The sequence below is a fragment of the Lepisosteus platostomus genome, chromosome 8, assembly GCF_059453375.1.
Source record: "Lepisosteus platostomus isolate fLepPlt1 chromosome 8, fLepPlt1.hap1, whole genome shotgun sequence".
NCBI lineage: Eukaryota > Metazoa > Chordata > Actinopteri > Semionotiformes > Lepisosteidae > Lepisosteus > Lepisosteus platostomus.
Window position 1 is genome coordinate 58853791 of NC_142618.1, and position 16824 is coordinate 58870614.

At 37.1% G+C, this 16824-nt stretch overlaps 1 protein-coding gene across 2 annotated transcripts in view; it reads right to left on the bottom strand.

Annotated features, from left to right (window-relative positions):
* Positions 1–4478: 4478 nt before the first annotated feature.
* The window catches only part of LOC148657607 (adenylate cyclase type 1-like), an 83945-nt gene continuing 71599 nt past the window's right edge, over positions 4479–16824 (bottom strand). The window contains exons 15-21 of one of the 2 annotated variants that reach the window (XR_015941010.1): positions 16560–16676; positions 15532–15678; positions 15150–15248; positions 14674–14788; positions 14078–14202; positions 9725–11322; positions 4479–9663 (exon numbers count right to left, since the gene is read on the bottom strand). Coding sequence is in view for 1 of the 2 variants with exons in the window: in XM_088644058.1 (XP_088500184.1) it covers positions 10984–11322; positions 14078–14202; positions 14674–14788; positions 15150–15248; positions 15532–15678; positions 16560–16676 (942 nt within the window). In the remaining variant the exon portion in view is untranslated. Of the gene's footprint in view, positions 11323–14077; positions 14203–14673; positions 14789–15149; positions 15249–15531; positions 15679–16559; positions 16677–16824 lie in introns of both variants that reach the window. The other variant, XM_088644058.1, reaches the window with a different exon arrangement.

The window sequence follows — 16824 nt, forward strand, 5'->3', positions numbered from 1 at the left end:
TTTTCATTCCATATAGAACCGTAGTTTTCTAAACTGAGGCAAACAATATTTTACTGTGAGAGCTGCATAATTATATGAGGATATATCTAGCATTAAAAACTTGTGTTAAAATTGCAAAAGTGTGCAGATTGCAGTTATGTGTGAAATTGCAGAGGTCCTCTCTATTTTTACTTACATCCTGACCATCTACTTACCATCTTACTTACAATTATTCCTACTACAGTTATTCCTTTTCTAGCTCTGGGTGGCTACTTGTCTATTTAGTTGTTTCTCTTTTTTTTTCCTTAAGCTAACTTCATTTTTGCAGGCTGACTTCGATTTTCTTTGTGGAGCATCTGTTTTTAAAATGAATTGCCTTCAGCTGTTAAAATGTTAAATAGGATTATTAATTGTTATCAATGCTGCAAGTATCTGCGGTTTAAAACTGCCCTCAATCAGGTGTGTAACCTGAAATGTAACCATCTTTACCCCAGCTGAAAGAAGTAAAACCATGATACATTGTCCTTTGCACCTGTGTATGTTCATCAAAAAACTTGATGTGAATTTATCTCACACCTATTAAGAGCTGTTTAGACACAAAACAGGGCTGAGGAGTTGAGGAGAAACCGCTTAGTTCTATGTATGGAAGTTGTTGGAAACAGTGTGGAAGTTAGGGACTGAGAGTTGAAACAATTAAACCAGATTCAAAACACGCAAGCAGACCAATTAACAACATCAATTAGCACTGATGATTTAGTGCTTAGTAAATAGTGGTTCCAGAGGGTCAGAGTTAGGATTACTGGTGTATTTGATACAGGAAGCTGTTAAACAGGTTAGGTTGTGCTTCTGAAGCAAAAAACATTTCATATGGCCTGGGAAAAAAAACATCCTGTGTGAATATTTAAATAGGGACATAATCAGATGGTAAAATGAAAGTCTCGTGGAATAGAGAGGGATTAGCAGGAAAGGAAGATGACTGTAATGAGTAAATAGGTAAATATGCCAAGCAGTTCTTTTGAAGTGTTTTTGTAAAACTACAGTAGCTTCCTGACAGGATCATCTAACTTCACACGGATGTCTTACACATTCCTTAAGACAGCTTGACAGGAACGTCTTTGCTTTAGCCTTAAACAGAGGATTCTATGATTTTATATAATTGTTTAAAATCCTGAAGCACGTTGACAGTCAAACCAGTGGTCTGTTTTAGGACAATAATGAGGAATGTAAGGGGCGCATGAAGACACGTGGAAAACAAAAGGTGCACATTTAGAACTAAAATCAGGACGTCCCTCTCTAAACAAAGTTTTGTGGAGGTCTGGAGCAAATTCTCTAGTGATGCTATTGAACCTGATACCTCATCGTCCTTCAAGAAAAATGCTGGAGAAGATCTTCTGATCAATAGGCTGCTAGTCACCAAATGAGCAAGACAGGATGAATGGTTCCTCTCTTTTGTAATCTTCTGTTCTTACACGTGCTTAATTGGATTTCAAGGAGTTCTTCAATTTTCAGTAGGGTTGGCATTTATTGGCAGACTCCATCTGTGCACAATCAATGCCTGATTAAGTGGTCTTAACCATAATGCGCGCCTACTGAGCAGACGTACTGCACCTACTGTACTGTAGTTCATTTGTACTGACACACTGTGACTCAATGGCTCTAGTACAGTTTGTACATAAGCCTTAGAGCACCTACTGTAGCTATTTCAAAAAAATAAAATGTTTGTTTCTAGATCTTCTAAGGTTGAGTTATACGACCCTTAAGCTTAAGATACTGTAAATAACCTTGAAGGGTATGGTTTTGGAAGTTTGATTAATTCTGGTGTCCAAACCAGGAAAAATGCAAAACTCCATGCTGTGTGTCTCACAGTGGGAGCACTAATAAGTATATTTCAGTTCAGTATGGTATAATTTACTGTAAACAGAAACATAAATCCAAGCAGGGAACTTTCTTAAAAGTTCAACACAAAAAAGTCTCTCTTGTGACTGCACTGATGAAATTGATGCTGATGCTAAAACTGTTCATCTAGGGCAAGATGATGTACTCTTGGCATGTACAGCATGTTGTAGGGAAAATAAGGAAAATAAAAAACACTAATGGATGAACCATTACTTAAACGTAAAAACGTTTGCATACCTTAATCAGGAACCTGTGTCTAACTTTAGGACACCTAGAAATGAGGCATTTAGAAAGTGTTTTGGAACAAACTCTAGTATTTCTGTGCAAACAAATAACCAATATTCCAGATACCATGCTTTACTTCTGCTATCTTTATAGCAACTGCACCTAAGGCAGTCAGTACTGGTTGTGTTGTTCTTGCTGTTAAACATTAACATGACAGATTACCTAAATCTGCAGAGCTTTATTTTTCAGTTGTGTCAACAAATACAGTACAGATATGTTGAGCAAGTCTTCTGTTTCAATGTCTTACTGGAACTCAGTTTGACCCACATACCATGAATGGACACTTGAAAACACTGGCTTCCTGCGGAACAACTTGAAACATTTTGAATGTTTAGATATTGTATACAGACTTGCTGATAAGAGCTTTTTGTGTTGCACCGTCTGATAAGGTGGTTCCTGTATTATAGTATGCAACAACATGAGAAAACAAGTATGTGAAAAACAGGCAAAGTTTGTAGGTGTAGTATTTACAAGATCTGCCATTTGTGTTTTGAAACTAACGCATCCTGGTTGTTATATTTTTTGGCAAGGTTTGCAAATTCCGCAAACCTTCAGTTGTGCAGGACACCTTATATGGTAAATGTTTTTTGGTCTCATTTCCTTGTGCTAAATGTAACCTTTTGAACGTTGTTGTTCTTTTGGGCTATCTTCAAATTCACATGCTCAGGAACCATACAAGAATGCAGACATTTACCACTGATGCACTCTGGAAGTGTTAGGAAAATTCCAAAAAAAACGTCAATCCCACTCTGGATTATATACTTTTCCACCTTGAAAAGTTAATGTTTTTCTGTACGTCTGCCTGGATGAATCAGAACACAGCACTTAACCAACTAGCAATGTGGAAGCCTGCAGCCCTTCATTTTTAAATAAAATGGGCACACATTTACTGTATACAGAAAGGATTTTACCAACACAGAGTTCACGGACAAATATCTGTAAACTCACAAACACTTTGCTCCATGCATGCCCCCTGTTTCTGCTGTTTTAAAGATTAATTATTACTCTTGTAATAATAAAGAGCATTACAAGACCAGATGCAGGTAAAGACACTTGAGCGCCTTTTAATGTAGATGATTACTTGAATGGAATATGATTACTTTAGTTGGGTACGGAGTCTCCCGACTCTCTGGTACAGGAATCCCAGAGGAAAAGAGCAGCAGTCGGGCACAATCATGAAAATTCACATGAGGGTATAAATACGAGCCTTTAGGAGACTAATTCCCCAACACCCATCCTGCTAAAGTTCAATCATCCCACTAGACAAGCATATCAGTGAATGTTTCCTTGCGTCTTTTTTTACTTTTATGACTGGTGTTTGTTAATTTTGCAATACAGGAAGGGGCTTGTTCTGCCGTTTGTTTAAAAGATGGTTTTACCTCTTTAAGAAGGTGGATGACTAGTGTGTGTGTTTTGTCCCCATGGTTACCAAAGGTCACTGTAGTCACTAGACTCTTCTTATTTCTTCCCCACCTTGTCTATTAGAGGTAAATTCTGTTAAAATAAACACATAAGTCTTTTCATAAGAAGCATCTTCAAGCTCAATGTTTCCTGTTTTGTATTACAGTTTGTTTTTTGCTAACTGCATGCAACACCCTGCACTTTCCCTTAAAGAACATCTGCCAGGTGTACAGTTTTTGCCTAGTCTAAGGTTTTATCTGAATCTTGTTCTAAATTCAATCTATTCATTCATTATTGGTTCTAAATTTCTTAGTTGGGCATCATCTGGATGACATTTTAGGAGTTTCACTATTTTACAGACTAGAGTATTGATATAAATTAGAAAATGCAGTGGGACCTAGTACAGATCCCTGTGGTACCACACTCATTACACCACCCCATTCTGAGCATTATGCTCATATCCCTGTTGTTTTCTATCCAGAAACACATTCCCAGTCCAAGCACAAGAATATCTCTGAATGCCTACTTCCTGTCATTTGAAAATTAATCTTTCATGAATAAATTCATCAGAAGCTTTTTGAAAATCTAAATACACCATATTGTCTGCTAGTTATTTAAACAATGTCTTTAAGTTAAGAATCCATGTTGACTGCCCATATGGATGATCCTGTATATTTTTATTTGTAGATGGAAAAGATTGTTTCCATAACGTTACATGCAACTGAAGTCAGACTTATTGGTCTAAAATATAGTTACATGATTCATCTTGTCTATAGATGGATCATGCAATAGCAGTTCTCCAGTGCATGGTACAATACTTACCATAAGGAACAAAAGCAGGTTGGAACTGTTGCAGCTGGGAACACTGTCCTCAATTACAGTTATCTGTATCGTTAACTCAGTGATCACAGCAGCAGTTAAATTCAAGCCAGAATTTTTATTTTCCCATAATACTCCATTAATTATAATAGTGCAAACACTCAGTATAAAAGTTGCAATAAGAAATGTACATTCACATTTCACATTTTAATCAATCCACTTTTAACATAAAAATAGGACAAATATTTAGTTGTTAATATTAGTTTACCAATTTTTGTAAAAGACTGGAAGATACTCTACAATATCATATATACAAAATCGACCCGTATTATTTATGAAAATATCTAATTCACATTAAAAGCCTACATGTTTACCAGTGATTGTATACTGAGATAAATGTACAGTTATGATTACAAAAATTAAGTAGTAGGCCACAATATTTATAAAATATAACACTTTCAGCCTACGTTTTTTGCTGCTAAAGCTAGAATACTGTATGTGTCTCATTTGGCCCCTGAAAACAAACAGCCCACAGAAACTACAGCGCAGCCAATACTTTGTTCGTGCACAGAGAGCTGTCTAGTAAAAGCAGAAACAGTTGGAACCTCAGCAACCACTGTGCAGCATGACTTTGAATTGATAGCCCGCCTTGAATGACAGAAATATGATCGAGGATGTAACTCAAAGCTCCCCTTTTGCAGCCTTTCAAGATTAACTATTAATGTGCCACTCCTCACGGGAAAACCAAGTGGACTGCATCTGTGTCATCTTCGACTGTGAGCTTGAACAAGCAGGGGCAAAGGGCCTCCCTGAAGCTTCCAGCCAGTGCTAATTTAAGGGTGCTCTCTGAGCAAAACGAATGCAGCCTTTTCCATTTGAATACCATGCCTGTGATGATAGAGCGCACCTGCTTTAGGCAAGGCAAAAAATGAAAACTGGAATGTGATACAAAACTTCACTCAAATTCCGATTAAAAAAATTAAATTGAAAAAATGTGGTGTGGTAGTAGTAACTAGATACCACTTGGAAAAAAAACACCACTATTCAGCCAGACAAGCAGGTTTCTATCTTAGAACATCTTGGCAATTTTGGTAAAAAACAGTCTTGGCACATTAAAAGTTAAAATAACAAAACTTGCGTTTAGTAATGCCCTGAATTAAAAATACAGAGAAAAGCAAGCACTGAGATCCTTCTAATCACATTGCATCATTGAAGTTCATGGTTAGCTCAAAGTGAACATTTGCTCACTCCCTGTGAGCCTCATACTACACGGCTCCATGCTGAGGCTCTGGCAATGCGCCAGCCAAAAGGGAGCTGGAAAACATAAAAAACCCCTACAAAACCAGTGAAGTTCAAGTTTACATTCAAGTAGGCATTTGACGCCATCATGCATTACAACTAAAGCAAAGTTTATTTACCAGTCCATGCACATAGACACAAAAGAGTCAGGTTTTCAGAATTGTGGCTACAGTAGAGCTACACACTGCAGCTGCAGGATCCATTAAAAGAGTAAGGCTGGAACTCAGTGACATGCAGAACCCCAAAACAGAAACACCTTTGGAGACAAAGAAGGAACAGCTTATGCTCTAAAGCTATTGACAGTTTGAGGGGAAGTGAGAGGGCGGGCACTTTGTTTTCCATCGCTAGATTAAGGTTTTAGGGAAGAGCTGATAGAAACTGTATAAAAAACACTTGCTTACCATCAATAAATAGGAGTTCGAAATAGAAAACAGCAACCACAATGAAATTATACTGAATTAAGGAAGGACATAGGAATTAGAATACAAAAATGACAGCAATGGACTAACACAGCTATCAATAACACGCTTTCCCAGTACAAAAACACACGTGTGAGAGAAGATCGTTGCATGCCCAGACAGAGTTTCTTGAGTGAAAGTATGTATTTAGTGTTTGTTCAGGGAGCCCAACATAATGCTATTACCACATATGCAGTTTACATTTTATTGCTACTGTATAAAAACAGAAATTATTCTGAAACAAAATTAATTTTAACCTCGATTCTCTAGTACAACAATGTCATGTTGGCAGCAAGTGCATTGTTCACTTTCACTAGAATTAGTGTTCCAGCTGAAAACAGAGCTAAATTCTTTACTGAGCTGGACAAAGGCAAACAAGCAAAATTATAAATTATAATATTTAAAAATGTAACTAAGCTTCCTTTAAATTGATTACATTTGACTTATTATATTTTAGAATATTTTATACATTTATTGATTATGAGGATGATAGTCATTATTATTGTTGTTTTAATAACAGTAATTATTATTTTGCACATCCTCATAATCTTTATTTAACTAACAATAAGTGAAGGCCTTTGGACTTCTAAGAGAAATGAAACATATGGGCTTTATAAAGCACATAAACTTATATAAGTTTGTGTTAATTAGAAAAACTGATATAATTGAGTAAAGGTCTTTACAATTTGTATAATTTAAAATGTGTGGTTCAACTTATTTACAAACTCACTATATTACATTTAAGAATATTTAAAAGGCAAACATTTTAAACACTGTACAAAGTTAAAAATAAATAAGGCAATAAACCATTATATATATTGAATGGAATGTCAAACATCTGACTTCAAAGACAAATGTGCATTTTTTCCTGTGTCCACTAGATGGCAGTCACGGGGTACAGCAAACATGCAAAGGCTCATGCAGAGGAACGGTGACAGTTTGTCTCTTAGGTCTGTCAACTTTGAAACAGAGTCAAAAGGATGACACGTCACACGTTTAAATCAGTAATTCAGCTGTCTATTTTTTAGAAAGCCCACTGCTGTATTATTTAATGGATTGTGAAACAACCTCACGTTATGAGTGTGTTGTTTCAAGGAGTCATGACCTTATACTTCTTTGAAGTGCTTCTGTCTCTTCTTTTTTGTATGAAAGTGTTCACAGGTTCGCTTTGACACCAAACACGCTGTGCACAATACGGATCGAAAACAAGGTACTGTGGATTAGTATAAGAATACCATGCTCCAATATGACACAAATCTATTCAAAAGCAAATAAAATACAATTTTTGGAGCACAAGCTAATTATTTCTTAAATCATTTCTTAGGTATGATTTGAATGGTTAACCTGTTTTACATTTCAAAGCTATTTTGAACCCCGTGGAAACTACTTCTGTAAATCACTTCCCCGTCTGGTTCAAAGAGGTGTACCTGTATCTGGAGGTATTGCAATGTTATTTTTAAATTTTGAAACAGTTGTAGGTTTACCATAGACTAGGGCTGCCAGAGAGAAATCTAACACCTTCAGAGCACTGTAATTCAGGTCAGCAAACATTCACGATGACAGTTCCTTATTACGCCTTCTCAGATCAATCACACAAACTGCATTTGACATTCCTTTCAAAAGCGTTGGCCAGAAACTGCATTTTTTAATAGCAATCCAGTGTATTTATCGCGAATAGAAAACCAAGAATTTATCACTGCAATACAAAATCCTTACTTTAAAAAAGAAAATGTATACTAATGCAAAAAACAATAATTTGATTAACAATAATGTCAAGGCTTTGAAAAAGCCAGTACTATTCTTTGCTAAGCAACTTCCCATTAAGAAAACATAATGAGAGACACTTAACATCAGACTCTGTCAGAGATTATATTAATACAAAACAACCCAGGGGCAAACGGTTTCAAATCCAGCCCCAAATGACATCAAACTGCTCTATTAAGACATTTATTCTGGAAGGTTACAATTTATTTGTTCCTGAGTGCACACTGTAAGAGTGAAGCATACACCTGTTCTCAAGATTTTCAAACTGTATCTAAATAATAAAATACCTTTTGGACAATGTGTTGTCCATAAGAAAACAGGAAAGCTGACGTTATCTGTTTGCTTTCTGAATTTTTTAAAGTATTGTATAACATTTGTTATCTAAAAAAAATAAGTGATGGATTTAGCTAATTCATTATTTTGCTAATTTGTGCATTCTTTTGTATATTGATTATTAATTTAAAATTAATTAATAGCTTACATGTAATGGCAGGCATTACACAAAAAGCAACTTATGGGCTGAAATGCAGAATGTAGAATAGTTACCACAGATATTTGGACTTAAACATTAAAAAAAAAACAAATAAAAGTATCAGTACTTCCTGCAGGTAAATTGGAAACAATGTCAGCATATTATGTTTCATAACGCAATTCTGAATTATATAATTTTATAAATTGGTTATAAGCATGTATATAATATATATTATTTATTATAATTTTATAAAGTGACATTTGGGACATTTTACTTGTTGAAGGTGATAGGTTATGAAATACAGTAGATTATGATGATATTACAATAAGCAGAAAAATAGGCAACAAACTACAAAATGAGAAACAGCTGTAAGATGTAAGGGATAACTGAGTAAAAGCAATCATGCTCTCATTGTTTTAACTTGCCTATGGATATTTCAGCATTCTTCAACACATAACCATCTCTTATTAACAGAACATGACTTCATCAATACACTCTCAAAAGCATACTGACAACCCAATGTGCAGTCATTTTTCTAGGCAAGCTGTGCATCCATTTTTCAACAACATGAAAATGATGAAAAAGTTTGGTTTCCATCTCATCTTGCTCCCTGCAGAATATATGCTCCCACAGATTCTGCAGAATTGTATTTTTCATGGCACTCTGTGTTACAGGAAATAATAATCCAAAAGCCTTGCTAAAATTCTGCACTGATGATCTTTCATATCTATTGGTTTTGTGTTTAGATTCAGCACATGCTAGATGAATTGGCTTCATCACTCTGTTCTCCTCCCCACTGATAGCTGGTGTGTGGGGAGCGTTCTGGCGCACTATGGCTGCTGTCACATCATCCAAGGTGGGGCTGCACACTGGTGGTGGTGGAGGGGATCCCCATTACCTGTAAAGTGCTTTGAGTGGAGTGTCCAGAAAAGCGCTATATAAGTGTAAGCAATTATTATTATTATTACTTATGTGTAACATTTTGAAAGAGAAAAGAACTGTCTATTCAAAGTTACCAACAGATTTGATTTGTAAGTCGGTACAGGTTGGCGGGATTATCAGGTGGTACATACAGTACCTTCCTTAGATGCACAGTTCTCCTAGCAAAGATTTAATTTGAAGCAACCATCACACTGAGTTTCACATCAATGACTTAAGCACATTTTCAAAGAAGAGAGTACTGTCTGTTCAGAGATGCTGTGATTTAAGGGACTTTACGATTAGAGAGAAGAAGAACGAACAATATCACCATCTCTTAAGTTCTGTGGTTTCTAAGCTTTTTATCAACACCTTAAGCGTGACCTCTTCTTTGCTCATAGAATAATCTTTTAACTGAGCTTTGAAAATTAACTGATTGTAGGAAAATGCCTGTAATGATATCTTAAGGTTTTAAAAATACTGTAATTTGAACATCTGAACATTTGAACATGAACATTTGAGCATCATAATATTTCCAAAGAAATATGTTAATTTCCCTGCAAATAGGACTTCATAATCTCTACCTGGTCTCAGAAGAACTGACTCTGAGGGTGAAGGATCAAGACCTTTGATTCTTCAATTTCAGATGAGTAAATTGTTTCAACAGCAGTAAATCAGAACTCCCTAAACCCGTACTGATCACCATTAGACACTGTTATGGCCTTAATTTGCATTGATCTGCATTTTGACCATAAGCATATACAATTTCTCCATTCTTGAAAATAAAAAAGTATGTTTGTGCTGTTAAGTGACAACTGATATTGGATACTAATGTTTGATTAACAAGACTGCACTGTGAAGCATCAGGTTTCCAAGCACAGCACAACCCAATTAAAAAAAAACTGGAAAGCAAACTTAAAAATTGTCATTATTTGAAATAGAAAACAATAATACCTAGCATGATCATGGAACAATAATATTGTATATTTTGAGCCAGGACTCCTATGTAAATATCAATAAGAATGGTTTAAAAATATGCCTGGTAAATCCTTGTAATAAATAGTTATTACTGTAATATCAAAAGCATACTCCACGTATCTCAGTCACAAGGCTTTTAATTCCAACATATATCACCACTGACAACTGCTTCCCTTTTGCAGAAGATTCAGGTTTTGGTACACCCACCAAAAAGCATGAGGGCTTTTGCCAAACAAAACAGAGCTAGAGGAAGACTTGATTCCCTCTGCAGGAACGTAACTCTTAATTTCACATAACGGTATTTTTTTCCTTCATACCTTTTCCTGTAAGTGTGAAACTTTTATCCATTGGGGAGACCCTCTTATGCTTTGCTGGGCCGGAAGAAATTATTTGAAGTCGGAAACTTGGGTTCCTATCATTTGAATAACAAAGGATGAAGTGTCTTTATTTTTCAGTAAGAGAAGTTTATATAAAAACACTTTCCGACCTTAAATTAGGACCAGTCCTAACAAAGTTGTTAGCCCTTGTTACCTTCCCAGCTTGTTTCTGTAGAAGAACCCAACATTCTCTTTGGTTGGATTGCAGGGATCCTTGGTTGTGCATTTGCCTAAGACCTTCTGGTGAGTATTCAGGCATGTCTGGAATTTACAATTTGTATCAAGAACGCCTTTCTGCTGACATCCAGTTCAGTCACCTAAGTGATCCCTCTCCGGTTCACAATTCCTTCACAGCTGGCACTGAAGGAAGGTAATGCACAGTCTGGTTTGTGTGCGTTGTAGAGGCCTGCAGTGCCCCAAGTCCTGCCTTCACTGTGAAACTGGCAACAGACGATACCGAAGGGCAGCTCGTTCCCAGCTTAGTTTGGATGTTTGCTCGTCCGAAAGAGTAGTTCTTGTGCTCCAGGCTGGTAGACTTCGTCTGTGAGCTATTCCCATTGCACTTCCCCTCCAGGAAATATGTGAGCATTTCGCCTTTTCCTTTGACACTGACCTTCCCGCGACACACCAGCTCATAGTTACACTTCGTCAGGATGCGATACACCTCTTCTGTAACCTGGAATCAAAGCAAAGAGACATGTCCTGGATTTCTGTGAGGAATGCTACTGCTCTGTTGTTTTAAGGGGGATTTTCGTTTAATGCTTGATGCGATACATCAAAATCAATAAGGAGAGGGAAGAAACAAATTGTGGTACTGTATATTTTAGGACTGAAAAAGAAATCTGTACGCTGAGGACAAAAGAGCTTAGCAGACTGGCATGATACACTCAGTACTTTCATTAAAAACGTTTAAACTACAGTATGTCTTCGTTGTCCAGAAGGTGCCATTTAATATTAAAAGAAATCAAGTTACAGAACCATTCATCAAAAGTCAAGTGCTGTGCTGTATATCATTCCCACAAACCACAGCTCTGTACTCTTGCATAAAACACACACCGCGAACCTGAAAGGTGTTTCTTGTTAAAATATGCTGCTGTCAGTTCTTCTCACTGTTCTTAAACACAGAGAAAGGCAGAGTGAGGATTGTAATCTGGTGCACTGACTCTGTGAAGATATTTTGAAAGGGATTCATCAGCAGGTGAATAATGAAAAAGAAAAATCACAGCCGTGTTCTGTAAATTGCTGAAGCAATCCTGAGTGCTCTTTAATATTTTGTTCTACATTTGTCACTTACATATTGTACTGTATATCTCTCTCAATCTTCTGCATCCTTGATTTATTTATTAATGTGATGGAAAGGAGTTTATTTGGGGGATTTAAGCCACTTCACATAACCAAACACCACACAACTTACTTACTGAAGTGGACTTACATTTACAAATTGGCCCAGCTTCCACACAGTTACACACAGCACTAGCTTTTACTGCCACACACTGCTGCAGGTCTGATCTCTCACGTTTTTGTACAGTATACTGTGCTTATACAGTACACAACCAGGACTGCTGACTCCCAGCACCTTAAATCGGGACACTGGCTATGCACTGCAGACTTCAATGCCTTAAAGGGGAACTGCAGCCCCAATTTACCAGACTGGTTATTGGTAACAAAATAAATTAATTGACATTATAGAAAAAACTTCTAAATTTCAAATTAAGCACAACATCATTAACTTTGTGAAAGTACTGTAAGTCATCATGTTGTCGCAAACCTGCATTAAATTCCCATAAATCGCAACGTGATGTGATTCTTCCCGCGCACTAGTCCCTGTAATGACTAATGTACTGTGATGTACGAGTGAATACAGTATGTGCAGATTGTGCAGCAGACATTTCTACGCTGAAATTTTCCAACATGATCTGCTTGCAGCGTTAACAAGTAAGTAATAATAATTATAATAATTGCTTACACTTATATAGCACTTTTCTGGACACTCCACTCAAAGCGCTTTCCAGGTAATGGGGACTCTCCTCCACCACCACCAGTGTGCAGCCCCCCCTGGATGATACGACGGCAGCCATAGTGCGCCAGAGCGCTCACCACACACCAGCTCTCAGTGGGGAGGAGAACAGAGTAATGAAGCCAATTCAAAGATGGGGATTATTAGGAGGCCATGATTGGTAAAGGCCAATGGGAAATTACACCCCTACTTTTTTTGAGAAATGCCCTGGGATTTTTAATGACCAAAGAGAGTCAGGACCTCGGTTTTATGTCTCATCCGAAGGACGGCGCCTTTTTACAGTATAGTGTCCCCGTCACCATACTGGGGCATTAGGACCCACATGGACCGCAGGGTGAGAACTGCCTGCTGGCCCCACTAACACCTCTTCCAGCAGCAACCTTAGTTTTTCCCAGGAGGTCTCCCATCCAGGTACTGACCAGGTTCACACCTGAGCTTCAGTGGGCTGCCAGTTGTGAGTTGCAGGGTGATATGGATGCTGGAAAAACCATCCTGAAATCAATGCAATAGTTCTACTGGATTAAAAGAGATGTATTTCCAAGCCTGCTTCTTTACAATTTTATAAGGCCACAACACGTCACAGGATGTTCTGTTGCCTCATTCTGATTTGTAGAACATGGTGCTGCTCACACCTGGAAATTCTGTCAATTATGTGATGTAAATTGGAGGTTTTACAAGTTACTATGTACACTTTACTTATATTGCGGTATAACTTGCACTCATCAGTGCTGATTTTTTCTAACCCTAGCCCCGAAATATGAAAAAAGTGCTGCAGTTCCACTTTAATATCCACATGTGTATTCTGTCTTTATACACTCTTGTATATTACACCCTGTCACAACTTACTGTACTGGACATCTCTTTCCCCGAGTGTGTGAGCCCTGATTGGCAGTATGATCTGAAACTTCCTGGTCTCCTGTACACATCCTGTCCAAGGCTGTGATTACTTTTTACCCACGATTGGGGAGTGCCCAGAAGTGGTTAATTTTTCAAAGCACACCTCTGCCCGTTTGTTCATTATTCTAGATAGGGATGTTCCCCGTCCACACTGTGTGTTTACTGTAGTCCGGGCCTTTGGCAGAGGCAGAAATGGACCTGGCTGTTCTGATTGCTGGCACTGTGCTGGGAGCCTCTGTGTTCCCTGTTCTGGCATCCCTGGGCTTGTGCCTGTCTGGATGTTATTTATATATACTGTATCGATTCTCTCCCATGATGCCAGTGGGGGGACAGCAGAGTCTTGAGGTGCTGCTGATGCAGTCAAAGCCTTGTTACCCTGGAGATTTGACTGTATTTTATGGGTCCTTAGGTGGAAACGAACATTTCCTGTTGGATTTTGTTGGGGGAAAGCAAACAATAAAATACAAAAAAATGCTCCCGCAGTTTTACTTCTGCTCACAAGATAAATTTGACTTACTTGTATTTTCCCTTGGACTCCAGTGCTGTCCATTCTGCTAGCTACATTAACTGTGTTGCCCCAGATATCATACTGGGGCCTTCTTGCTCCGATGACACCTGCCACCACAGGCCCAACATTAATACCTTTAAATAAAACATTCGACAGGAAGTTAAGTTCTTTGGTTTCTTTACCTTATGCGGGTCATGTCAGTTTTCACATGGTAAAGCATCAAAAAAAGAAATTTTGTTGGCTTTGATTTGTTTTGTTCATGTCGAACAAAAATTATCTATAAAATGGTTAACCACTCCCTCCAAGCAAAGACAATTTTAATTTTAATAAACCTGTATTTGTACACAATAATATGATTTTTCCATGTTCATTTATATCTTAAAATATATCTGATTAAATTTGTTATGGGCAACAATGAAACAAAATGCAGAATCTGCCCATAAGTATATTCTGAACTTCTTGTCTTATCGAAGAGACATACAGGTGGTGTGTAGACACATGCCCTTCTCTTAATATGATGTATAAACAGTAAGTTACAGTTCATCTCACCATCATGTTTATTAGATGCAGGTAATAAAAATCTAATAAGTGAAAAAAAAACTTACCAACTCTTAAGACAAAGTCATTGTATGACTGATAGTTGATTTCATCAAGTACATCAAACATTTCTATTGCAAAATCTGCCACTGTGCTTAAGTGAGAGTAAATAGACTTTTTGGCCTGGATTATAAAATAAAATGGAAAAGGCACATTAGCATCTTGCTTTGGAAGAAGGTATTAATGAAACTGTCTGATTGTGGAGTTTGTGAAGCTGCAGAGAGTTAAATGGGTACTGAGAAAGGACATTTTTATATCTTTAAACTAGATAACTACCATTTCTCTCAAAAATATACACATATGCTATACTGTACTGTATACGGTAAAACTAATTTGAAAAGAAACAAAAACCTTGAAGGGAAAAGCTGTAACTGCTTCTTTAATCAGCAAAGATAATTTAGAGTGATTTGTCAACAGAAAGATTGAACATAGCTCAAAGCTGTAAAGGTTTTTTTTGAACCCATCACTTGTATGATCATCTTACCTTGGTTCCAGTCGTGGGCACTAGACCCACAGCTGCCATGTAGGTGCTGCCAATTGTCTTGATCTTTTCTATGTCCTTGTAACATTCTTTATCCATCAGCTAAGGAAGAGCAAGTTCAACAGTAAATCTGATGAAAGAAACTTGCAGGAATGTCACACAGCCTTTAACAGGGATTAAAAATACTACAGTGTACATGGGTTTATACAGTATTGTCCTGCTTATTAAAATGATTCATAGACTGCCATGCTTATTTAAAATAACTATATCCCTGTGGCATGACAATATACTATATTCATTTAGATTATTAGTATTTAGCATTTGTATTTAGCTTTGATAGAAAAACACAGGGAGCTGTACAACACACCAAGTAAAAAAAAAATACCTCATCAAAATCAGCAATAATTTCGTTTAATAACCGTAAGCATTCCACGCCCATATTATTGCCATCCAGTTCAATGTAGAAATCATTGAAATTGGGGATGGAAGCAAACATTACACCCACTTGGGAGTATGACTGATAGTAAAGGTCCTACAAGCAAAGGGAAGAAAAGAAAACAATAATAAGTATGTACTGTAGCATTTCCCATTGTAGTACTATTGAAGAATCCACACACTTGCTGTATTTATAATATCAAGAGTTGGAAAATTGTAGTTGTACTGCCTGCTTCTGAAACATGAGCTGGAAGTCCCCACTGTGCTGCTTGCCAATTGGTGACAATTATGTCTATGCATAATAATCATGTATTGGTTTAATGTTATTTTATTTGCTATATTTATTAAAGATCTGTTGTTCTAGTGACTCCAGTTTTACCCTGTTGGGCCTCAATCCAGCAGGATGTGTAGGTCATATCTGAATCACCAATTTCCAAAGTCTTGGAACCATATCATTATGAACAATTAAGCAGGGGATTTATTAAATGAAATAACTGGGAAATCATTTGAAAATCTTTAAATTTATGTCTTTAAAGGACTAGAGCTGTCTTAATTCAACAGATTACTTGCTTGATTCATCAATATTTTATAGGTGTTGCCAATGTGTAGCAGCAATTCACCTATTAAACATTTAGTTTTTCTGAGAAATAGTGGAGCTTCCATCACAGACCAGCGCTTTAATGAGGTTAGGGGCTATTTTAATGGGGAGAATACATTAGTAGGAGAACGAAATCTCAAACCAAGCCATAGTCCTTTTCAGTTTATTTTTCCCCATAGTCACGTTAAATCTTTTATGGGACTTCAAAACAACATCATTTGCAAAGAAAATTCAGAATGGAAAAGCTGATGCAGAACTTCGAACCTCAACATGTTCTACTTTAAGTGTTCTTTGCTTGCTGAAATGTTAAGAGAAAATAAAGAATCGTGTAGATTTGCATATCCTGCAGCACCGCAGTGCCTTTCTAGTAAGCAGCTCACCATGTTTCTCGGATTGGACATCAGAAAGTGCTGTGCAACATGTGCAGGTAGGAGGTTAAATAAAATTCTCTTGTTGTCAAGCTTTACTCTTTCCATGTCATCTCTCTCTTCTTCTGCCTGAAAAATGGAAATGAACTGGCATTCAATCTGAAGAGTGCTTTTTAACACAATTCCAACTGGATCGAACGGAGAGTTCAATGCTATTCTGGTTGAAAAGCAAAGTAAAACCCTAACCCATGTGTTCAGAGAAATGGTAGATTTAATT